The following is a 25999-nucleotide window of genomic DNA, read 5'->3' as shown; positions in this document are numbered from 1 at the left end:
TTCTTTAAATGTCAGTGGGTATATGCATGTGCATGAGGGGGAAGGGGGTGGTTATGCTTCAATCCTTTCTTCTCAAGTTATTCATCCTGTTAGGATCCTGGGCACCTGAACACACACTTGACTTGTTTTCTTTTCAAGCCTCTAGGGCCAGTATTTGAACCCCAGTTGGCCACATGGGATCTGCCTTCCTTTGCATAGTGTTTAGCTATTGCACTGTGGGGGTAGTCCAGCTATCTTTTCATTGAAGTGTTCAATTCGTTTACATTTAATATAGTCATTGATACTGTTATATTTAGGTCTACCATTTCCGAAGAGATAGGACCTCTATATGTTGTCCAGACTGGCCTAGAACCTGTGATCTTCCTGTCTCTGCCTCCTGAGTAGGGGGATATATAGGACCTGCTACCATGCCTGGCAAGGTGTACCATCTTAATGTTTGTTTTCTTTCTTTTTTTTCAATCTTTCATTTACCACCACCCCCCCACTTTCTCTCCTTTGCTCTGTATCTACTTCTTTGTTTTTTTTGTTTTTTTGTTTTTTTGAGAGATTTTTGCTATAGGGCAGGTGCACTCACTGGAGAGACAAAAAGAGACAGAGGGACAGAAAGCAAGAAATCACCCACCCCTTCCCCAGGGAGGTTGGCCACACCACAATACCTACTCCTCCATTATCCTCCTAGGATCTTGGGCACACACGCACATGTGTCTGGCATAAGTTTCAAGCCACTGGGCCTGGGACTCAAACCACAGTTACCATATGGAAGTCCAGTGACATAACAGCTATGCCATCTGCTGGTCCCTCTTTGTTTAATAGTTTTTTTTTTTTTAAATTCACTTTCTTAACTATACCTTTTAAATTATTTTAGTGGATTTTTTTTTTTAGGGCTAATAATGTGCATCCTTAGCTTACCAAAGTCTGTTTAGAGTCAGTATTTTACCACTTCCAACCAGAGAAACAGAGAGACAGAAAGTGAGAAATCACTCCAAGGGGGATGGCCATGCCACAACCCCTTCTCCTACATTCTCCTCTTGGGATTTTGGGCACACATGCACATGTGTCCATCACGAGTTTCAAGATGCCACGTCCAGGACTCAGACCACGGTTGACCATGTGGGAGTCCAGCGATGTAATGATTGTGACATCTGCTGGTCCCTGAACTTCCTGCATCACACTTGCAAGTTTACAGTTTTTTGACACTTCTCACTTAACTATTACACAAAGCAACACCACAAAAGAAAGAGTAATTCCCCTTACCAGCCACACTGAACTGTGTTCTTTGTGCTATTATTGTCGCATCCTTTACTTCTACATATATTAAAAATCCTGTCTTATAAATGCTAGAGTATTTTTTTAATTAGTCAGCTTTCTTTAAGAAGACTATGAGAAGCAACATGAAAAACTAAAACGGTCTTTGTGATTATCTGTTTACCATTTATAGCACTCTTTTACCTTCCCCTAGTTCCTAGTTTCCATGTGGTACCATTTGCTTTTTAGTGGTGTAGGTTTACCTTCAAAGAATTCTCTCAGTATTTGTTTTTGTTTAAAATCTCTTTATTACACTCTTATTTTTAAGTTTATTAATTTATTTATTTTATGAGAGATAGACAGATAGACATCCTCAGCAGAGTGTCATGCTGCAATCCTCCCCACCTCCCAGCCTCCCCTGTCATTCAGGATCACAGTGATGCATATTCATGTTCAACATGCACAGGTTGACCTGGAAACCAAACCCTGATCTTCCATATGACTTCCAGCATTGCAAAATGGTGTGCTACTGCTGCATCACCACAGTAGGAACTTTACCCTTCTTTTTATAGGCCATTTTTCTGGACATACAATTCTGGGCTGACAAGGTATTTTCTTGCTTGTTTGCTTGTTTTGACAGTACTTAAAGATCTCATTCCACTATCTTCTTGCTTGCATTACTTCTGAAGAGAAGCTAGGTCACCACTGGTATTGTTACTCCTGTGTATGTAACGTGTACTTTTTTTCTTCTGGTTTCTTCCAAGAGTTTCTGTCATTTTTGGTTTTCAGTTTTTTGATTACGATGTGGTTAAATATTGTTTCCTTTGTACTTATTTTGCTTCAGGTTCACTGAGCTTCTTGGTTCTGTAAGTCAAAAAAATTTTTTTATCTAACTTTGAAAAATCTTGGCCATTTTTTTCTTACAGCGTTTTCTACTTCATTCTTACTTTTCCTCCTTCTGAGATTGTAATGGCATACATGTCATGTTATCTGATATCTCAGAAGTCCCTGCAGCTGTGTTAATTTTTTAAAATTTTTGTCTGTCTGTTTTTAAATTGGATAAATTTTATTAACCTATCTTCAGAGTTACTGAGTCTGTCTTCTGCCTTTTTCAAACTGCTATTAAGTGCAGCCAGTGGATTAATCATTTCAGTTATTGTTCTTTTAGTCTAGAGTACATTTGGTTTTTTTGAGTAGTTGCCATTTCTCTGCTTAGATTCCCTATCTATTCAATCATCAATAACATATTTGCTTTTTATTGTTAGAATATATTTTTCATAGCTGCTTTAAAGTCGATCTGCTAAAACAAACATCTGGACCATCTCAGAGTTTATTTCAGTTGACTGCTAGTATCACACTTTTGTGATTCCTTGAATTTTCAGTAATTTTTATTGTATACTTGCCATTACAGATAATATCTTTCCGTGCCTATTTATAGCCCAGACTCAGAAAGAGACTTGTAGGAGAATGCACATGGACTCACATGTCGAATTATGTTCCACTCAAATTCATGTATTGAATTTCTAACCCCCAATTACAGAATGTTTCCATATTTGGAGACAGTCTCTATAGAATTAACTAAATTAAAATGAGTCATTAGGATGGGTCCTAATCCAATAAGACTGATGGTCTTATAAGAAGAGAAATGTTGGGTGCAAAGATACATATCTAAGGAAAATAATGTGAAGCGATATAAGGAGAAGATGGCCATCTACAAGCCAAGGACAGAGGCCTGGAACAAATCCTTTCCTCATAGCCCTAAAGAACCAAACCTGTCAGCACCTTGACTTGGATTTTTAGCTTCCAGAACTGTGAAAGAGTACATTTCTGTTGTTTAAGTCAACCAGTTTGCAATATTTTGTTATGAGACTTCATCTTTCGCTGCTTCCTCCCACTTATAGTTCCCCCCTCTCTAGGACCCTATCCGAAAGATCACAGCCACTGTAGTTTCCCCAAAATTTGACCTCTGCCTTTCACCTCATTTGGAACATCAAGCTCTTTTGGATTCTAGCTCACTTCACTACAGTTGGGAAATTTCCCCATGGAGAGAATTAGAGCAATTGTGGAATTTATCTCCTGATCTCAAGGACTGCAATCTTTGTGTTATTTGTTGCCTAAAACCTTAATTTTAATTTCTAACAACTATGAGTAATTTTCTTGTATATTTTGTCCAGCATTATGGTTATTTACTATGGGAAGGTTATTCTGGTACCAATTATTCCATTCTGAAAATGGAAGTTCCCCATTTTTTTAAATTTTAAAATTATCATTATTGTTTTCTTAAACATTCGATCACAATACATCATTTGACTTGTAAAGAGCATTTACCAAACATGAAGTACATCTCAGACCACTCTATACACATGCTATCACCAACAGGTAATAAACCATTTCTGTGTCCAACATATGTCTTGCCTCTCTTTTTTCTCCCTGATTTCCTCCTTTATGCTCTTCCCTTCTCCAACCTTCCTTCCACACTGTCTCCAGCATCCATAACTATTTTCACTGTCTTTTTGTCCTCCAATCTTTCAGTCTCTACCATACAGTGCAGACAATCAATATATGTTAAGTGAAGACATATAATATCTTTCTTTCATAGCCTGGCTTGTTTCACTCAGCAAAAAATCTTCCATATTCGACCATTTTCGATCAAATACCAGGGTCTTGTTTTTTGTTTGTTTGTTTGTTTGTTTTGGCAGAATAGTATTCCATGTAGTATATGTGCCACATTTTTTCAATCCATTCATCTGTTTGTGGACAAGTTAGTTCCATGTCTTGACAATAATGCTGCAACAAACATTGCTGTACAAGTGCTTTTCTGATTGAGCATTCTCCTGTCCTTTGGGTAGATACCCAGAAATGGGATTGCTGGATCATATGGTAGGTCTATTTTTAGGTCTTTGAGGAATCTCTGTATTGTTTTCCACAGTGGCTAGACCAATTTACATTCCCCTGAACAGTGTAGGAGAGTTCCCCTTTCACTACAACCCTGCCAACACTTAACATTTTTTGTATTTTTAATCTTTGTCATTCTGATTGGGGTTAGGTGTTATGTCATTGTGTTTTTAATCTGCATCTCCCTTATGATGAGGGATGTTGAGCATTTCCTCATACGCTTTTTGGCTGTTCATTGTGTTCCTTCGAGAGATTTTTGTTCAGCTCATTTCCCATCTTTTTTATCTTGTTTGCTTGTTTCTTTTTTATTTTTTCATTTCATTTTCTTTTATACATTCAATCACATTATTATTTGGCTTACAAAATAGATATTTTAACAGGTGAACATTTTTCCCTAGTACAGTTGATAAAAATACAAAATATCTTCAACAGATAATACCACATTTCTTTGTGCCATTAATGCTTTGCCTCCTTATTTTTCTTCTAAATATCCTTCCTCAGACCCTCTTCTTTCACACACACTATATCTGGTATTTATATCTATATACTGTGTTTCTTTTTTAAAAAATAATTATTTTACTTAACTCTATTTATTTATTCATTTATTTTAATTTTATCAGAGAAGATCAAAGAGAGAGAGAGAGAGAGAAAGCCACCATGTCTAGGATTCAAACTTTGGTCAGCCTTGTGGGAGTCCAGTGCCCTTAACCACCATACCACCTGCCGGCCCCATTCCCATATTTTAATTGAGTTAATCATTTCTTTTCAGGCAAGCCGCTTGTGTTCCCTGTGTATTCTGGTTACCAGTCTCTTATATGAGGCATAGTTTACAAAAATATTCTCCCATTCTGAGGGTTGTTGATTCACACCAATTACTGTGTCTTTTGCTATGCAGAAACTTTTTAATCTGACGTAATCCCACTTGTCTACTTTGGGATTATTGCCAGTACTTTGGGAGTCTTATTTAAGAAGTCTTTTCTACCCCAATGTCTCCCAAGTTTCCCCAGTGTTTTCCACCAGTAGTTTATTTTTTTTTTGGGGGGGGGGAGAGGCTTTTGCATAGGGCGCATGCGCTTGCCAGAAAGACAGAGAGAGACAGAGAGACAGAAAGCAAGAAATCACCCCCCCCAGGGGGCATGGCCACATCGCAATCCCTTCTCCTGCATTCTCCTCTTGGGATCTTGGTCACACACGCACACAGGCCCAGCATGAGTTTAAGCCACCAGTTCCAGGACTCGAATCGTGGTCAACTACTTGAGAGTCCAGTGACATAGCCATTGTGCCAACTGCTGGTCCCTCCATCAGTAGTTTTATAGTTTGAAATCTTAGGTTCAGATCTTCAGTCCATTTTTAGTTGATTTTCATTAATGGTGAAAGATGGGGATCCAGTTTCATCTTTCTGCAGGTGGATACCCAGTTTTCCCAATGCCATTTGCTAAAGAGGTTTTCCTTTATTCCACTGGATTGATTGGTATCCTTTGTCAAAAATCAATTGGCTGTATGTTTTGGAGTTTATTTCTAGGGTCTCTTTTCTATCCCATTGGCCCACCTCTCTGTATTTGTGCCAATACCATGCTGTTTTATCACAGCTTTATGGTACACTTTGGGGTCAGGGAGTGAGATGTTGCCCACTCCACTCTTCTTATGCAGGATTGCTTTGGCAATAGGAGGTATTTTATGATTTCAGACAAATTCTGTGATTGTCTTTTCTAGATCTGTGAAGAATGTCTCTGGTAATTTGATTGGAATTACGTTAAACATGGGATATCCTTTCACCTTTATTGTGCCATTTTCAATATCTTTTCAAAGATTTTCTTCACAAAGGTCTTTGAATTCCTTAGTTAGGTTTATCCCTAGGTATCTGACACATTTTGTGGCTATGGTAAAAGTGATTTCTTTCTTCATTTCTACCTCATTTAACTTGTCCATGAAGTGCTATAGATTTTTAGATGTTGATTTTGTATTCTATCACCAACTAATGTTGGGATGGGGGAGGGATGGGCACAAGGTCATCTCAAAGTCCCAAGAAACATACCTGAGAGTTCAAAGGCAAGTGCGGAAGGGGATGAGCCATGGATCTTAGCTACAAAATCTTCCAGCCTCAGGTGGCTTGCCATTTGGCAAGGTTCTTCACTGGAACAAGTGTCCAGATAGGGTGGGAGAGGCACAATGTCATCTCAAAGTCCCAAGCAATACACCTGAGAATTCAAAGGCGAGTAGGGGAGAGGATGAACCATGGGTCTCATCCACAAAGCCTTCCAGCTGCAGGTGACCAGCAAGGCCCTTCACTGGAACACGTGTCCAAATCTCCCCATATTTTTTATCTATAACCCCACAAACTTTTCCCAGGACCATTGCATCATTTCAAAGTAAATCCCAAGTATCACATAATTTAATCATAGCTGCTTTTGATATTTTATTGTTGTTTTCTATTTCAGCAACTTTACTATGATGTGCCTGTGTTTTTCTTTAAATTTATCCTTGTTGAGGTTCATAGGCCTCTTGAATCTGTGGTTTGATACTTTTTATTAGTTTGAATAATGCTTAACCACTAGCTCTTCAAATATTTCTTCTGCTACCATGTTCTCTCTTCTTTCTTTCCTCCTTGGGTGCCAATTGCACATAGGTAAGACCTTCTCATTATATCTTTTATGTCTCTTAGTTGCTCCTTCATGTTTTATGTTTGTTTCTATTCTGGATGTTTTCTTCTGACCTATTTTCCATTTCACTTTTATTTCTTTAGTTGTAAGCTATCTGTTGTTACATCTATCTATCAAGTTTATTGTTTTTCTTATTATATTTTTTGTTGTAATGTTTCTACTTAACTCTATTTTTATACTTTCTATTTCTCTTGACCAAAGAGAAATGTTGCACTCACCTTTCTGCTGTATTATATCTTACCCCTATAATCTTTATTATCTTTTAATATCTTCAATATTTTATAGACATTTAAAAAAATATTTTGACTAGAATTTTTATTGCTCTTTAGTGGGAAAGCTAGTCTTCCATTACCAGAAGTGGAAGCCTCAACTTCTCAACTCTGATTTCTCCATCATGGTCACGTAGCCATGAACCAGGGATTAATGTATCCTCTACACTAATTTATTTTCCATTGTTTATCTATCACTATAATGGGAACTCTTTGAATGAAAACTCAGGATCCAATTTATCTTTACATCCTCAGCACTTAGCATAGTTCCTGGATCATGAGAGAAACTCAAGAGATGCTATTCGAATGAATGGAACAGAATATTCTTTTTAGAAGAGAAGAGACTTGTGTTGGCTCTCAAAGGATGACTGGGATTGTGGAGAGAACAGGAAAGGATATATTCTAGAGTCTCAAGAGGGATTGTTAGATTCTCTGAGTTCTTAGTTGTAAGCAACAGAAACTAGCTCTGGAAGGATATTGGGTAGCTTACAAAATTGATGGGATGATTAGAGATTCAGTCTTGGTGGCCATATAACCATATCCACAGGCAAAATCATGGTACAGACTTAGTATCATGAGAACACCTTTGTTGCACTATGAAGGAGTAGACTCTGTAGCTTCTTTACGAACATCACCATAGCTGGCCTCTGGTATAGCTGCATCAGGAAATAGAATGCTGAAGCATATCTTCTACTGGTCTTGCTTCTCTTTAGCACTGACATGTAATCTGATTGCCTGAGCCAATGTCATGTACTGTATCCTAGCTTCAAAAGAAATATAGAAAAATGAGTAACTGATACTTTCAGTTTCCTCAAAGCTTGCAAGAAAGTAATGATACTTGACAGCTAAAAAGTGATAGATGTCCATCCCAGGTCCAGAGAAGGATTCTGTGACATTGGTACAAACTGTCCCATATATGCCTCTCTGGCCAGCAGAAGAGAGCTGAGCATTGACTTGTATAAAAGTGAAATAGAAAATAGGTCAGAAGAAAACAACAGACACTCACACCCATGTGCTCACTTGCCATGCAGCAAAGATCCTTCCCCTTGCAGTATGGAGATCATGTGAAGAGGCTGTCCTTTGTGTTCCCTCTCCAGTTGTCTCTCTTCACTATATCTTGGGGAGCCTCTTGGTACCAAGAAACCATTCCTTCAGACTTCATACAGAGCTTTTTGCTTAGATCATGAATCATCCCACTTCTTTGCTCTTGTGCCTTTGAGCAAATGCAATGGCTTCCTAGGGTTTCTCTCAATATCAATGCCTGAATCCAGGAGCTTCTCTTATTTATACAATGTCAATTTCCAACTCTACAAGCAGAGCTCTTGTCTTTTGTGAAGATTTACAGGACTGCAGAGTAGGGCACACAATCAGAAATCCTCTGCCCCTTCCATAGTGAATCCTTTCAGCCAACTCTAGGGTTTTGGTGTTTACTGTGATGTTTATGTCATTATTTGATTTCTTGTCATTCAGAATCTTCATTAATATACATTTATGCCTCCCTGTGGAAATAAAGGAGCTTGTTCTCTGAGTATGTGCTCACATTTCTTTATTTAGCCTGGCACCTGCCTTCTTCCCCAGCATGTTAGTTTAGCATCTGTGCTCTTCCCTTGCAAATCTCCAGAGCTTACAATTCTTAGAGAAAAATTATTTATTTCTCTCTAGGAAGATTTTTCTCTTTCTCTTGAACTATCCTTAAGGGTTAAGCTCTTGTGTCACAGGCGGGGGGGCTTCATCACCAACTCCAGCAGGTGGGGCCTCTGCACATCCCCATTCAGTACCTCTATAGATTCCTCTCAGTGAACAGAACATCCCAGGACAGAGGAACTGCTGCTTTCATGAACCCTTTTATGTGAAGCCCAGAAAGGTTCCAAGGATGACTCATTCGCAAGGGCTCCTATCGCCTGCACTGGGCAGCAAGAGGGTTTAAGCCAGTTGGGTTCCAGGCCAGCTCTGCACAAGAGGGAGGTGTCAATGGACTTTTCCTGGATAGTTGCTGCTCATAAGGCTCCAAGAGAGCTGGCCTTCAAATTTTAGGAGTTAAGAGGAAGGAATGAGGTTGTCTGTAAATAGCCCTCACTAACTGGGTCCTGAGCCAGGGGATTTCCTAGATGGATTACTGGCCTGCTAGCTGGGTGATGAGCAGTTGGGCCATTCCTTACAGACATCCACAGGGGGCTGGGAAAAGACAGTCTGGCCACTTGTTCCAGACTTTATCTCTGGAAGCAACTCAGAGAAGAAAACACTGGGTGACTGTGTCAAGCCAGGCTACAGAGTCAACCAGACTTGCAGTTACATCCTGGATTCATCTGTTATGCACCTTTCAGCTATGAACAGGTTGCCTTTGCCTTTCTTATCATAAGACTCAATCTCCTCATCTGGAAAATGAAAGAGCTCAATTAGACAGTGTCCTCCAAGTACCTCGGGCAGTGCCTGGTTTATAATTGGTGCTCAGTAATCAAGATCCATTGTTATAAAAGCATCACTGTCCTTGTAGACTGGAATTTGAGCCCCAACTCTGACCCCAAGTACCTCAGTGATGATGAGCAAATCACTTCCCCTTTCTTTGCCTCAGTGGTAAAATGAGGTACATGCTCTGCCTCCCTTCTTAGAACTCAATGAGTTGCAAATGCGATAAGGAACATGGAAGAGGTTTAATTCCTGTCAAGTACTGCCCCAGTGGGAGAAAGGATTGCCCTAGGATTAAGCAGAAAGATAATTGGAGTCAATGGAAAGAAGTATGCAGCCATAATGAGCCAAGGTGGCAAAATGGTCACAACTAAAGTAAGCACGATGCCATCATGCTGATTCAGAGGACACTAAGGGAGAAGTGCCAAGAAGTCAACTTGATTTTGTCTTGGACAATTATCCCTGTCCTCTCCCAGAAAGTGCATATTACCTCTGCACCTACCCCCAGGTACAAGAACATTGACAGGCTGGGCTGGCAGAGAGGAGCATGCGCACTGCCCCCGGCTTCCTAGTCATGCAGCCTATGATAAAGCAGAATGCCTTCCAGCATTATTTTTTCCTCTACAAATTCGGGCTCATGCCACCCACCACTCTCTGTGGATGGGGCTTAAGCTGTAGTGTGAATATGGAAGTGCTTTTGAGGCTATAGAGCACTAAAAGAAGGTAAGGATTTGTTTTTATTATGTACCTCCACAATCACCGTAAAACATAAATGGGAAGTCAACTTAAGCCCAGCTAGTTTTTCATACACATAGCCCTGATGTACCCTCTTCCTACAGGGATGTTTCTTCTGTGTTTCAGGCCTGGAAAATGGAATTCACACCTATAAGGGGGGTGTAGGTGTATGTGAGTGTGCATGTGTGTTAGTATGCTGAGGCTGCTGAAACCAAGTACCACAAACTGAGTGATGACTTAAATAATAGAAATGTGCCATCTGACAATTCTTGGGGCTGGAAGTTTGACATCAAGGTGTCATTAGGCTTGATTCCTTCTGAAGTCTGCAAGTGATAACCTGCTCCATGCCGCTCTTAGCTTTTGATAGTTTTCTGGCAATTTCTGGCATTTCTTGCCTTTCAGAAGCATCACCCCAATCTCTGCCTTCATTTTCACATGATGTTCTGTTTGGAAGGAAAGATGCAGCCATAATATGCCAAGGTGGCAAAATGGTCCCAGCTAAAGTAAGCTCAATGCTATAATTCTGTCTCTGTGTCTAAATTATCCCTTTTTATGAGAACATTGATCACATTGGATTAGAGGCCCACCGTACTCTAGTAGGGCTTCATTTTAACTAGTTACCTCTGCAACAAAACTATTTTCAAATAAAGTTATATTCCAAGGTGCTGTAGATTAGGACTTCAACAAATGAACCTGGGGGAGATGATAATCAGTCTGTAAGAATATGCATACGATTTGATGCTGTGCTGTTTCCAAAGTGTCCCCAAGTTACTGCTTTCAAAGACATTGAATCCTCTCCATTCTCCCAACTCTTCAGAGCTTTTTCATCCCCAGTGTCCTAGCCCTAGTACTGGTGAATAAAGCATGGGCTCCAGCCATGGTCTAGGTGGCTGATGGCAAAGGTGTGTGGTGAGTAGAGCACCTCTGAGCTTTAGAGCCCTACATACCTGCCTGCCTGGACTCATATGGAGTGCCTGGCATTCTTTGGAACCAACTTCGTTTGGCTCCTTGCTGATGCCAATAACCCCACTCCACTCTGTTCCACTGAAGCCCAACCAGCTCCTGAAGGAGTATTTTCTAGCCCCTTGGCCTCTATGTAGCCCTGATAGACCTGGTCTGTTATGTGCATGCCTCCCGCTGGAGAGCTGGTATGACCAAGCTGCCTCTGAAGTCTCTAGCACAGGTGCCCCAGGGCAGGCCCATGTCTACATGACTGTGGCATCTCTGGAATGGCACCTTTCATACACATGGACCTGGCTTTCCTCTGTCTGTGCAGCCCAGCCGTAGAATGTATTCAGCAATGATGCACCCAGTCCCATCCCCACCACTACCATCCCAGGTCACTCGTTAATCCATACACTTTCCTATTGGCAATACCACACAGGATCCCATTGTTCCTGTGGCTGCCAAAAAGCTCAAGCCAAGTGTATTTTGGAACCAGTGTTCTCAGCCTCAGGTCTCAGTGAAATGATCTTGCTCCCTTCTCTGAACATTTCTGTCTTCTGTCTCAAAGGTTTAGTTCCTCTGTCCCTTTTTATTTGTATTTCTATTTTAAGCTACCCCAAATCTTAAAAGAAATATATGCAATATGTATGATAGTATTATTCTAACTGTAGCCTAGGCTAACAAACTAGGTGTTTCTTTGACCTTATTGTAAGTGAGGTTGGTGAGCAAGCAGGAGGGATCTTCATAGGATACAGAGTCCAGAGATCTGGGATTGATTCCTGGCTCTATCACTGATTAGTTATATAAAATCAAGCAAAACTCTCCAAGCCTGTTTTTGGATCTGTCAAATGGGTTAGCAATCTTGCTCTGCCCACTTCAGGTGCTCTCTTGGTTTTGTTGTTGTTGTTGTTTGAGAGAGAGATTTTTGCTAAAGGACACATGCACTCACCAAAGAGACAGAGAGAGACAGAAAGCGAGAAATCACTCCCCGGGGGAGATGGCCACGCCACAGTTCCTTCTCCTCCATTCTCCTCTGAGGATTTTGGGCATGCATGTACATGTATCCAGCGTGAGTTTTAAGCTACCAGGTTCGGGACTCAGACTGCTCTCGACTATGTGGGAGTCTAGGAATGTAATCATTATGCCATCTGCTGGTCCTTCTCATGGGTCTTAATAAGATTAAAAATATGTATCCATGGGGCCTGCAGGTGGTGCTGTGGTTGATGTGCTGGATTCCCACATGGCTGACTGCAGGTTGAGTCCCAGACCTGGAAACATGCCAAACAGCTCTAAACACTTTATACATATGATTTCATAAAATCTTCACAACAAGCACATTTTGCAGAAGAGGTAATTGAGGCTCAGAAAAATTAAGAGACTTGTCCCAGGCCACATGAATAAGTTTCCATCTCCAGGGATCTGTTTCCTGATTACACACTTTATCCACTGCACATACTACCACTCGCAGTGCATGGGAAAGTTCAAGTGATGGTGAAAGATTTTGCAAATAAAAAGAAAAAGCCATGGGACCAGCAAATGGTGTAGTGGTTGAGGTGCCAGACTCCCACATGGTCAACTTTGGTTCAAGTGCTGCAGCTTGAAATTCATGCCAGGTGCCTGTGCCACGTGCCTGTGTGTGTGTATACCCAAAATCCCGAGAGGAGAATGGAGGAGAACGAATTGTGGTGTGGCCATCTCCGTGGGGAGTGGTTTCTCACTTTCTGCCTCTCTGTCTCTCTCTCTGTCTCTCCAGTGAGTGTAAGCACCCTATAGCAAAAATCTCTCTCTCTCTCTTTCAAAAAAAAAGTAAAAACCAAATTCAAAGGGTGCTACTGTATTTTCATTTATTCTAGCACTGAGCTTTCTCTTCCCCCAAGTGTAGAGGTTGCCTTGAAGGTCCCTTAGGTCTCTTGTCTCTCTGGAGTTTTCAGTCTGTGTGTGTCTTATGGAATATACAAAAACAGATATAAACTGTGTTATTTATCATACTTTTTAAACAGTCATACTTGTTACCCGGGTAAAGTGATACTCATGCTAGGAGTTGGCATGGTGTTTGCAATTTTGGCTGTATAATTTGGTCATGAAACAAAAATCACAAAATAGCTTGGCACCAACTAGAACATTCTAGATGGGTGTAAGGCTCACTCTCCAACAACCTATCAAAAGTCTTGGCTCTCCTAGAAGGTAAAAGCATGTGTTGCTACCAGAGCATAGAAGCTTATGCCATCTTGGCATTCTTTCCAGCTTTCTTGAGGATAACAACTCCTATAGGCTTGCTGTGGAAGGCCAGTCAGTGCTGGCCTCCAATGTCACTGCACCCTGGTGATCATGTGAAGGGAAAGAAAGTTTCCCAGAAGAACCAATGGGAGTACCTGGGAGGAGTATTCATTTCTAAAGAGTTAGACCTTTTAGGGAAGGTAAATTAGGTTAAAGGCCTTCAGGTTCATCTTCAGTATTTTCTAGTACTTTAAGCATGACCATGCTTCCTGGCCCCCGGTCTCACCACCATACAAGCTGAGGCCTCTTCAGTTCCACCTACAAGCTTCTTTATGCACATTTGTCCAATTGTCAAGGAGGGATCCCAATCAGGAGGCATGGGGCATCCATCCACCTGTCTGTCAGGAAAATGGAACTCAGTAGCCATAGGTTCATGTGCTGAGCAATAGCAAGGAGCTAGATGGAAGATGGGACAGGACAGGAGGCAGAGTCCAAGCCTGGAATACAATTCGTAATGTTGCTTCTTGCTCCCCTGACTGCCTGCTACTGGGCTCTCTCTAGTGCTAGCATCCAGTCTGCTGGGCCCCCACCTCAGCCTCTTCTTATCCCTGTGCTTCTGAGGAATATGATGCTACAACCATTTGTTCCCAAGGTGGAGTCTGGGAAGAATCACCACATGAGATAGGGCTAAGAAAGCACTCAGCTTGCCTCAGTGTGGAAACCTGACATGGTCTGAATATCTCCCAAAGGTTCATGTGATTAAATATATTTGTGGGATTAAGAGGGTGCAAACTATGACCAACAGATGATATAATGGTTACATCATTAGACTCCTATGTAGTTCGAGTCCCAGACCTGGTGGCTTCAAATTTATGCTGGGCACGTGTGTGTGTGTATGTGCCCAAAATTCCAAGAGGAGAAGGAGGAGAAAGGACTGTGGCATGGCCATCCCCCCCTTGGGGAGTGATTTCTTGCTTTCTGTCTCTCTGTCTCTCTCTGTCTTTCCAGCAAGTGCATGTGCCCTATAGCAAAAATCTCTCTAAAAAAAGTTTTTAAAAGTTTTAATCCAAGCATAGAATTAAGAGATAAAGGCTTTGAGATGAAGTCAGCAGAATGGGGTCTCCATAATTGACTTCTGGTGGGTTTATAAGGAGATGGACACACCAACAATAGACATACATGCTCTGCTTTTGCTCTGTCTTACTATGTGATGTCCTGCACCACCTCAGGACTCTGCAGAAAGTTGCCACCAACAAGAAAACCCTCACCATATGTGGCCCCTTGACTTTGGACCTCTCAAACCATTAGCTAAATAAACCTCTATTCTGTATAAATTACCTAGTGTGGTATTCAGTTGCTATCAACAGAAAATTGGACTAAAACATAGCCCAACTCTCACATAGGAGCCAGCTGTCCCTGGTGTTCTTTGGTGTTAAGTGGTTGCAAAGACTTTGCTCAGTCATGAAATTCAAACGAGAAACCCTGTGATAGAGGTAAGACCTGCAGAGTGGTTTCCTTCAGTGCTTGGTGGTGTAGACAGCTGGTAGGTTAGCAACTCATCTGGTACCTCTTTTCCACCATGCCACCACAAAATCAGGCTCCACTGGGATCCTCCTTCCTGGGAATTGGACAAGGCCATGAATTCCCAGGGCTTCGTCCCGAGTGACCTGGTAGAATGAGGCATCCAAACTCCCTCTTGATTTTCCATTGTCTATATTGTTCCAGCACAACTCAGACCATGTTACTCCCTCACTCAAATCATCCCATGGCTCCTCACAGCCTATAGTCCAAAGTCAGACATGACTTTCCAGTCCCTCTGTGATCTATGTGCCCAGACTCCTCTCCCATGACTCTACTTCCCCTTGCCTAATTGAGATAGTCTCTGCTTCTTTCTGCTGTGGCCTGATCAAAACTGCCCTTCTCTTCCCAGCCCCTTGGCTGCCTGGGATGGCCTACCTTTTTTTTTTTTTTTTTTAATTACAAGAAACTTTACATTGTATGAAGGCCTTAATATGTCCAGTATAGACTAAATACTTTTTTTCCTAACTTTTCATTTAGTCATTTCCCCATGTCAGCCCTAAAATACAGGTGCAGTATTACTACTTCCATTTTCCCTTTTATAGGTGAGGAAACAGATTAACTGCATAGTCATGACCAATATATGGGAAAGCTGAGATTTGCACCCAGGTCTTTTTGACTCTCAACAACTCTTCCTTATAGTCCCCTCCACTTCTGCTTCTTTGAGCCTTCCTCTAACCTTCCCCTCGAAACAACTGTCCCACCTCCTATCCCCCTACCCACACTACACTGGTCTTGGGGTCCTTAGACAGTAGCCTTCCTGGTTTTGTATGATCTAGGCCAAAGTTTGCCACATAGGAGTTAGGGGTCCACCCCAGCAGGCCTGAGCTCTGGAAAGTCATCGAGTGAAAATAGATAGGCCCCACCTTGGTCAGCCTGCCTTCCCTTCCTAAGTGGGAGTAGAGGGGTCTACTTTGATGTTGGTGCTCTGGACTGTAGACGGCAGGCTCCTGTGGGGTTTTTCATACCTTCTTTGTGATACATGCAGCCACTCAATAAATCCTTCAGGAGTTGTTGGACTTTCAGAAATCCAGGGGAATTCTCTGTGATGCTATGATCTGATATCTCCATTCAGCTCTGCCCAAGGAAATCAGGGTTCTCAGTTTTCTCCTTGGGACCTGGGGCTGGGTTACAGGGCTTGAAAACCTCTCACTTCTCCTCTCCCTTGCCTAAGCTCTGTACAGACTTCCACTTCTCAGGTACTGAGCAAGCCTTCACAATGGAGAAGCCTTGTAATTGAGGACACAGCCATGCCCTTGGATCTCCCGGCTGACCCCAAGTGTATGGTGCGGCCGGCTAGTCAGTTAGCAATGCTCATCATGCTCATGGGCTCCTGCATCCTCAAAAAAAAGATGCTTGACAAGCCTAGGCAGTGCCTTTTGTTCAGCCTCTGAAATTGGTGTATTTAGGGTTTGACCAATTCCTTAGTGGGAGAAAGCAACCCAGCAACCTTTTCAGAAAGGAAGTCCCCATTGAAGAAATTGAAGTGGCAGGGGGACAGGGTAGGAGTGGGCAAGTTCCAAGGGATTTAGTCTGGGCTTATGCAAATTATAGACCTGCACATTTTCATTTTGGTAGCCACTAACTACATGTGGCTTTATTGACTTAACTTTAAAGTAAATACAGTGATGGGGCCAGCAGGTGGCATAGTGGTTATGGCACTGAATTCCCATATAGCCAACTGCAGTTTCAAGTCCCAGACCTGATGCCAGATGCGTGCCCAAAAATCCCAAGAGGAGAATGGAGAAGCAGCATGGCCATCCCCTTTGAAAGATGGTTTCTCATTTTCTCTCTCTCTGGCAAGTGCATGCACTCTATAGCAAAAATCTCTCAAAAAATGATAAATATAATGAAATATCCAGTCCCTCAGTGGAACTAATTACAGTTTAACAGCATAGATATTCCATACTGGATGGCACAGATCTGGAGCATTCCCATCATCACAGAAAGTTCTATTAGACAGCACTGTCCCAGACTGTTCAGGCCGGGAGGAATGACCATGGCAGGGCTCCTATTATAAACGCCCTAGCTCCTGGTTCTGTATGGGTTACTCTTCTCTCGTAGGCCCATCTGTGTGTGTGTGTGTGTGTGTGTGTGAGAGAGAGAGAGAGAGAGAGAGAGAGAGAAAGAGAAAGGAGGGAGAGAGAGAAAGAGAAAGAGACAACACCCTTATCCCCACTCATGCACTATCTTCTTGAGCAGTCCAGTTTTCTTGCCCATCTTGTTTTGCTCCGGAATTTATCTTCGGTTTTCTCTATAGCTGAGAATTAAAAAGCTTTGCTAAAGTAGCATTTATGCAAACCATGAGAGCCTCTTCGGGGGCCCCCTTCTGACAATGGTGGACTAACTACCCATGACTGGGAAAGCCAAATGGAAATGTGATCAGTACTCAAGAGATTGTTAAAAAAAAAAAGTCCAAAACAGGGACCAGCAGTTGGTGTAATGACTACATTGCTGGACTCCCAACTGTAGTTGACTACAGTTTGAGTCCTGGACCTAGTGGCTTAAATTCACGCTGGGTTCATGTGCGTGCGTGCCCAAGATCCTGAGAGAAGAATGGAGGAGAAGGGTTTGTGGTGTGGCCATCCCTCCTGGGGTGCAATTTCTCACTTTCTGTCTCTCTGTCTTTCTGGCGAGCGCACACGCCCTATAGCAGAAACCTCTCAAAAAAAAATAGTCCATCCCAAGAAAGAAGACTTAGTTTCTTCCCCTCACCCCAAAAAATGTCCCTTAAATGCTGTTGTTTGTCAAAATGTATTCCAATCATTTGCTGGTATTTAGGAATTTGAGAAAAAATAAGGATAAGGCCTGACGATTGAGACCTGACAAGAGTTGGTCTTTATGATAAGTGATGATCAGTGACAACTGCTTGCATCTGTGGAGCCTTGGAAGAAGGGAGTACCGGAAAGACATGAAGGTTCCACAGAAAGTCCGTCACTGACAATTCACATGCTTTAGCCAAGTGGACTGCCATGGCTAAGCAGGCAGATGGCTGCTGGGAGGTCTCCAGAGCAGAGTGGAGGCTGAGCTTCTCAGTAGCTTCCATTTATGGAGCCTGCCATTCTTTAAATGAAAGAAAGTGGGGGCAGAAGGAGGGGGTGGAGGAAGCATGGGAGAAATCAAATAGATAAATGGGCAAAATGGGATGTTCAGAATCCACTTTCTCAGTAGCCTTGAAATTAGGAAAAAGGCAAGGAAAGAAATGTGGTTTTTTTGCAGTTTCAGCTCAGGATAAAGCATGTCAGCCCTGGCTTTGAACCAACAGCCATTTCTGTTTCCTCATTCCTCACCCCACCCCCATCTTGGACTAATTTTGAATATGCGATCTGCCCCATTATGGGGAAAGATAAAAAGCATCTTGCTGGATTATTTCTTGTTAAAGGGCACGTACACTCACCAGAGAGAGATAAAAAGAGAGAAAATGAGAAATCACCCTCCTAGGGGGATAGTCATGCCACAATCCTTTCTCTTCCATTCTCCACTTGGGATTTTGGGCACACACACAAACATGCCCAGCATATTTTTCAAGCCACTGGGTCCAGCACTTGAGCCATGCATCAGTCATGTGGGATCCAGCTCCTTAATCACCATGCCACTGGCTGATCCCTGGATTATTTCTTACAACCACATGTGAATCTCCAAGTCAAAAGTTGAGTTCAAAACAAGGAGAGATGAAAGGAAGTAACAGGGGCACCTCAAGAAACACACTTCCTTCTTGGGCCTCAGTTTACTCTTTTGTAAAGTGGAAGTATTGGAGTAGATGGCCTCTGAGGGTCCTTCCAGGTCTCCCATAGAAGAACACTGGCCAATGACAACTTAGGAAGACCTTGGGCAATAGCTCTTCTGGGGAAAGCCAGAGTGGTCTAACCAGGAACTTCCTGCTATTTGATAGGGAGAAAAAGGAGACCACAAGAAGCAGCCTGGCTCCCCAGATCCTGCAGCCTGGTAGCATAAGGGCTGAGTCTGGGAGGCAGTGCTCCCAGTTCCAGGCAGTTTGTGCCCCTTACTGCCTCACAGTCACATCCAGCCCACAGTCATGCTTACAGGCTACAGCTGGGCAGAAGGCCTGCCACAAGCATCTTTTCCTGAAGTTTGTCCCCTGCTCATCCTTGGTGACACAGGCTGCAGCCCAGAAGCCCAGGAAGCGAGCAGGGTGAGCACAATAGAAGGAATTGGATGGTGTTATCCAGCACCAGGGCTATCCCTTTGCCATCAGAAAACTGCCACACTGGGGGCCAGGGCATCACCTTAGGGACAAGTTCTCTGGCCCTCCTGTGCATGCAACTGGCAGCATCTGTGCAGCAAGCTTGCTTCCTACCTTTCCCACCAAGATTGTTCAGTCTGGTGCCACTCTCTCCCTGGGAGCTGGCTGCCTAAGATTGAGCTATCTGGGAATGTGTATTCAATCTGGCCAGGTCTGCTGGAGGTAGCCATGTGCACTTGATGCCCTTTGGTAATGCTGGAAATCAGGCAACCTTGCCTTCCATATCACAACCAAATGTCTCTTACAGCAGAGATCCCACTCTGTGACTCTTGATTTTGCACCAGGGCTGGCATTTGGTGAGGCTGTCCTCGCCTGCCTACCTCCTTCCATCTCTGCCCGCCTGTCCTTTCCCACAATGTGCAGGGCAGCTAGATGTATTATGGGAAGTCTCCTGAGCACCAAACTGCTCAGAGCGTCCCCAAGGAGAACCTCTTCCCTTCCGCCCTGAAATAGATGGATGAGAGGTCCTGTCTGCATCAGGGTGGCCATGGCCTGGCTCCTGGGAGCAGCGGCCACCCTACTGCTTTTGGAGACTCCAGGACTGGGCTGATTGGCAGGAGGCTGGGTCCTCTGGGATGATAGCTGGTAAGAGAGGCAGGTTGAGCTTGAGCAAATGAGCTGAGACCTTTGGAGACATAGATTGTTGCTTTCACCAAGGATTCGTTCTGCATGGTCCAAATAGCTGATAACAGTGTGACTCCCCTCAAAAGCAGCAGAGGCCAACCAGATGTAATCCATGCGTTGGGCAAGGGGCTCCCTACACTTGGGCTGTTTCTGTACTCGGCAGTAAAAGGTCCTACATTGATTATGTCATGGGTAGAAATCTGTCCCATTTAATTCCTGAATACTCATCTTTCAAAGTGACAAATGAAAGGTAGCCTTGGAGAGAACTCCTGAATTTGGCTTCTCCAGTGGCCAGCCTCAGCTCTCTCACTTTTCTATCAATTTCACCAACACTTTATGCTCCCCAATTTTTCCCAGCAACTGGGGGACTTGTTAAAGTGTGGGTCCTATCCTTAAGGAGCCTACCACCCATGGGGAGGCAGTCTTCAAGATAATGATCTTAGTCTAACATGCTGACTGCTGGTGTGGGGCAGGGCCCAGAGGACAGTGTGAGCTGAGGAGAGTTACATTGGAGGGTACCTAGAAGCAGGAGTGGAACATTACCAGATGAAGAGGTCAGCCTGCCATGTATGCCTATGTTTGAGAAGGATACGGTAAGGGCGGGTGAGGGGGCAGTGTGCCTGGGGGAGTGGAGAATGGCTAATGAGTGTGCTTAGAGCCCAGTTTGATGGCCCATGCAGGGCCAACTCAGGCAAGGCCTTGCCAGGCACTGAAGAACTGGGCCCCAGGTTCTCCTGGAACTCCTCTCCAGGCTTTGATTTACTTGTAAGATGACAGAAATGGCGACGTTTCTGCATCTGCCTACTGTTATCAGACAGGTGGGTTACCTGAGGATCACTGATCTAGGTGGACATGGGGCTGGTGGGCAAAGGGGAGGTGGGAGTTGTCTCTCCCTCTGCCCAGGGTGCAATTTACCCAACCAATAGCCACTGAATGGACGAGGGGGAGGAAAGTCTTTAGGCATGTGGTTTTCAAATATTATAAGTCCTGGTAACCTCTTGGATTTAGGAGCTATACCAAGAGTTCCAGAGCTGCCTGGAGGCTGCTGAATTCCTTCTGGACCATGGAGTTCTTGCTGAGTTGTTCTGTCGCTTAAGAGCCCTGAATGCACAATGGCACTTTTAAAAGCAAAGCATCTTGGTTAAGAAGCAAATATTCCTTCAGGTCCTGGGAGCTGCACGATGAGCTGCTTATGTTAAGAAAAGGCACTAACAGTCAGTTGACTATGAATGTTTACAGAAACCTGCAGGGTCATCTCTTGTCAGATGCAGCCTGGGAGAAACAAGTGACAGGAGCAGGGACCCTGCAATCCCAACTAGAGTAATAGCTAACACTCCCTCAGCCCTGACAGATTAGGGAAGTAGGCCAGGCCTCTCCCATCACTGCTTCCCCAGAAGGAGATGCCCCATGAGGGGCATCTCTACTGTATGCAGGTAGGTCGATCAACCTGAACCAGGAACCTTCTCATCTAGGATTGCCTTGTAAAGCAATACCTCCCCAACTGGCCCCAAGTTTGTGATTCTGTTACTGTCCTTTTACATATGAGGAAACAGAGGTTCAGACAAGTGAAGTGACTTAACTGAAGGCTCCACTCACAGAAAGTGAGAGTTGGAACTTGACTTTATGGCTGCCTGTGGACTCTCTCCTCTAGAGCACAGTGCTTCAATAATGACTGCTGGTGATTATGTCACTTGGTTCTCGTTTAAACATGATTAGTCACTGTATTAAGTTCCTACGGCTATTGTAAAAAATGACCACACACTGATCAGGACCACCAAAGACCCTCTGCCCAGACTTCACCCTCCTGTCCCCCAGATCTAGCCAAAGAGCACCCTACTTATTCTCTCTGTCTTTCTCCATCTCTCTCTCTCTCTAATGAAAAAAAAAATTAACTTCTTAGCTCTCTGCCACTCTTTTTCATTCTTACCTTACACTGCCCCCATAAGATAAGCCAATCAGCAGCCATCTTTATTTGAGTTCTAGTGTCCAAAGCATTTTTTAATTAATTTATTTACACTTAATCACATCTTTACAATCTTTTCCCAGCACAAATACTATGCATGTCAGTCAAGCCAAAGGTATTACTCTATAACTTATCAGCAAATAGCTTCCCATTTTTTGTCAATTAAGCATACTTTTACTTGTTTTTTCCTTCCCCTTTCTGCCTCTCCCTTCCATACTAAATGATTTTTCTACATTTTATTGATTCACAAAATACCTTAAACTAAAAATATGGACAAAGCTAGAATCTACTTACAAGTGCACTGTAATTTTCTACTGAAATGATTTTCGTTTCATTTATATATATATATATACACCCCCTATCTATTTCTCACCCTTTGCCATTTCCCACCCTCCTCCCATACTATCTCAGGTGTCTACAGTTGTTTTCCATTCCTTTTTATCCCTGCATTTTATTGATTCTCAAAATGTCTTAAATAATCTAACTACTTTGAATAGCAAGTTCAGCTGGTACATACATATCTGTGAATACATGTCTGACTTTAGGCATGAAACTCTGAATAGAGTGAATATACTATAAGGTAGCACCTAGCTGATTTATATAGCTTACTATGGTTATTAAATAGGTATTATTTAATATATTTTTTAATTTTAAGAAAAGCAGTTTTAGCTTTAATAAATCAAAGAAATGCTAAGGAACTTTGCTCGTGGACAGAGGAAAGTGCAGCAGCAAGGATGGCCATCCATGGACCATCAGCTTGCCGACATTGTCACCAGCATGTCAACAGTGCAGCATAGTCTGCAGACAAATCTGACATGTGCAAGGCCATTGCATTCAAAGCCTCCAATATGACTAGGAACCCTAAGGCTGCTCCAAATGTATCATTCCCCTAGGAGCCTGTTCTAGTTTTTATTACATGTCACAAGGTAGGCCTAGACCACCTCCCCTGGGTATCTGGTACGAAAACTGCCACCACCACCCCCATTGCTAGACTGGATTTGGGTAAGGTCACTACCCAATAGGGAGCCCTGGGAGACCATTGGACAGCCCTGAGGTAAGAAAGCTTTCAGAATCCCAAGGAAACCTAGTCTCGCACTGGGAGCTAGAGCCAAGAAATGGCAATGGGCCACAGGGCTGGCTCTGGCCCAGGGAGATGAGAAATCCTAGCTTCCCAGGGTGGACAGACCTGTAGCACCCTGCCCTTTCACCTTCCACTTCTGGCAGGCATTCTTTGGCAGATGGTAGTCCAGACTTTGCTTGAGCCTTCCCCATGAGGAGAAATTCTCTCTTCTCTGAGATGTGTGATTAGAAGCAGGCCTTTCTGCCTCCAGCTTCCATCAGCTGTGAGGGGCCCCTAAAATCATTCAGATAAAATCTATTCCCTCTCCCTACACATGAAAGGCCTCTGTGTGTTGGAAGACAGTTCTATGCCTCTTCTTTCCCCCAGCTGGTCTCCAGCAAACATACACACACATTTTCTGAGCTGAAGCAGTGGCACAGACAAGGAGGTCAAGCTGTAGTCTATGCAGAGAAGGCTTTCCAGGGCAGAGGACAGGTGGGCAGGCAGTTCACATGGGCCTCTTCAGCCGTAGCTTGCAGTTGGATTATAGATGCTGTCCTGCTGGCATCTACATATATGGTGAGCTTCTTTGTTTTGCTTCCTCCCTCACCCAAGTCCCTTTCCTTTTCCAAATGTGTGCATATGATTAGAATCCGCTGGTTGCAGTAGAACTGACAATTGGGAGGGAAGAAATTTCCTACCTCAGCTAGAGAGCCATAATAATCAATACTTGGAGACAAGCTGATGATCAGGCCACACATGGCTCAAGGTGTATTAGCTAAAGTCACTGATACTATCCTCTTCCTGCCAGGATGGTGTCCTTCTCCCTGCTGAATACAGTCTGGAGGATTTGTCCAGCAACATGATGTTAGTTGGAGTTTTAGGGTATGGCACTAGCAGCTCTACCTTTGCCACATGCCTCCTTTGCCCAAGTGCAAGATGGCACCCTGGTTAGTGTTCAAAATGAGCACAGTCTTTGAAATGAGCAAGTTAACTCTTATCAGGTGTGCGAACACAATTTCAAGACGAGTACACCAAATAGAGCAACTTAACCCTGGGAGAGACTCATGGGTGCTTGGAGTGCTCTTCCCACATATCCTGCAGTTAGAGTGAGCAGAAAGGTCTGGGTGGAGGCATTGCTTGGCTCACCAGGAAGGCATACAGGGACCCTATGGTGATAGCCTTCATGTATTTGGAGGAGAAAGAGTGCTCAGTTGGGGCTGCTAGTCTTGTAGATAGTTGAAGAGTGTATTGAACTTACTTGGACCTCTTGATCTCTACCAGTCATTTATAAAATAGGAGTAGAGGAGGGCTGAGTTTTACAGTTTCTAAATGTCTAATGATCTATGACTTGAGCCATGTTTCCAAAGGGCATGCCCTTACTTGGGAGTCTCTTTTGACTGGTCAAGGAATAGCCTATTTGCTGGGTCCTCAACCACAAAACCCAGGTCTTGGAGTTACTGTTGGTGAAAGAGCCAGACTTCCTGTCCCTTGCTCTGCCTCTCTGCTTGCATCCTCTTTTCACAACTGCATATCCATGTTAAAGTGATTTCCCCAATTTAGAAGGAGAGAACTCTGCATTTAAATGCCTGAGCAGTCTATTTTTATGTTGCAAAGATTTCTGTGGAAAGTCACAGGGAAACCCCGTGAGCCTCATAACCCCCACAGGAGGAATGGCAGTGGTAGGAAAACTGCAGAGTTCTGTGCGGGATTAAATCTTATGCTCAAAAGCATGTTTGTGTTCCCCTCCCCAGGCAGGTCCCAGGAAAGATGACTGCACCTGGAAGACAAAGATGCTAAAGATATGCAATGTGTGTGCAGAGTTGTGTTGAGATTGGGTTTCCTGTAGGAATGGCTTGGAGAAGTGCCCTCTTTCAAGCTTTTGAGGAAGGACTCAGACCCCTCTTTAGTGTGGGAAATGCAATGAATTCTGTAATCTGCAGTGATACAAATAATTTGACTCCATTTCTGCTGCTGTAAAATAAGGGAAGATGGATAATGTTCAAGGGCCTCACAACCAGGCCAATCTAGGTGTCTCTCTGTAGGGTGTGTTCATTAGTCGTTTCTCCCCTGCTTGCTGAGTGCACACCCCTAGGGAAGTGGCTAAACCAACAATTCAATTTGCAGAAATATCTTACCAGGGCCCAGGTGTTCCCTAGGAAGAATTCCTGCTTGTGGACTCAGGGACTAAGAGCAAAACAAGAGTATGAACCAGAGGCATGGCTTACGAATAATGCTTGCCTTAGTCCAGGGAATCCTTGTAGCCTGGCCAGGGAGAGGCTGAGCATCATATCTCAATGATGGCTAAGTGTCCCGCCTCCCTTCTCTAGTAAAAAGAGCCCATCATATATGCCAGTCCAGAAACCACCAAAGGCAAGGCCAGTCCCCCTGGGAAGCTAGCCTCCGGAATAGCTAAATTTACACTAAGCAAGGCAAAAGCGATGCTCTCTGTGCTGACTGCCTGCAGAATTAGCAAGCTGTCTTTGCTATCAGCAGGTTCAGCCAGCCGGTTAGTGCTGATGACTTACTTTCTCAAACACGGAGTTATCTCTTTTTCAAATAAAAGCTTCACTCCTTTGTAATGACCGCCAGATTCTGGGAGAAAGGAGCAGGCATTCAGCAGCCAGCAGGTGGGGCTTCCCTAGGGCCCAGTAGGCAGCACTGTCAGTAGGTACCTTCTTGCCCTTTCAACCCTGCAGTATCAAGAGTGATGAAGCTCCAGGCCTGGAGACAGAAACCGCCCTGCTTGGAACCACCAGGAACCCCTAGAGCTTGCTTGGCAAGTCATTTCTGGAAATGGAGTTGTATGTGACTTCCAGCCACTCTTCCTGGAGGGTATATGCTCCTCTGTGAGCTGTAGTTGACAAGTCTAGCACCTCTAGGCATAGTCTCCTTGAGGCTGCCACAGTCCTCACCATCCACTTGGCTCCCCTGTGAGCTGAGACCAGAAACCTCCGCCCCCTCCTCCAGGAAGCTGCCTGGGTGCCTATGATGTGGCAGACCTCCCCACCCCCACTGCTTCAGGTGATCCTCTCAGCACAGTGCAGGGTAGAAGATGACTGTCTCCATCCTGCAGATGAGGACCTGAGATCATCATTTACTGCAGAACCAGGTTGGAGTCCCGATCTGTGGGGTCTT

General features: G+C 43.6%; 1 protein-coding gene across 1 annotated transcript in view; it reads right to left on the bottom strand.

Annotated features, from left to right (window-relative positions):
- The window catches only part of LOC102501990 (uncharacterized), a 143122-nt gene extending 123170 nt beyond the window's left edge, over nucleotides 1-19952 (bottom strand). Inside the window, 2 exon segments of the mRNA XM_027769373.1 lie at nucleotides 9363-9444; nucleotides 19460-19952. Coding sequence (XP_027625174.1) covers nucleotides 9363-9444; nucleotides 19460-19952 — 575 coding nt within the window.
- Between the last annotated feature and the right edge of the window lie 6047 nt (nucleotides 19953-25999).

This window comes from Tupaia chinensis, unplaced genomic scaffold (assembly GCF_000334495.1).
Source record: "Tupaia chinensis unplaced genomic scaffold, TupChi_1.0 Scaffold149448_1, whole genome shotgun sequence".
NCBI lineage: Eukaryota > Metazoa > Chordata > Mammalia > Scandentia > Tupaiidae > Tupaia > Tupaia belangeri.
The sequence above is the reverse complement of the archived record's forward strand: the minus strand, read 5'-3'. Positions and strand labels throughout refer to the sequence as shown.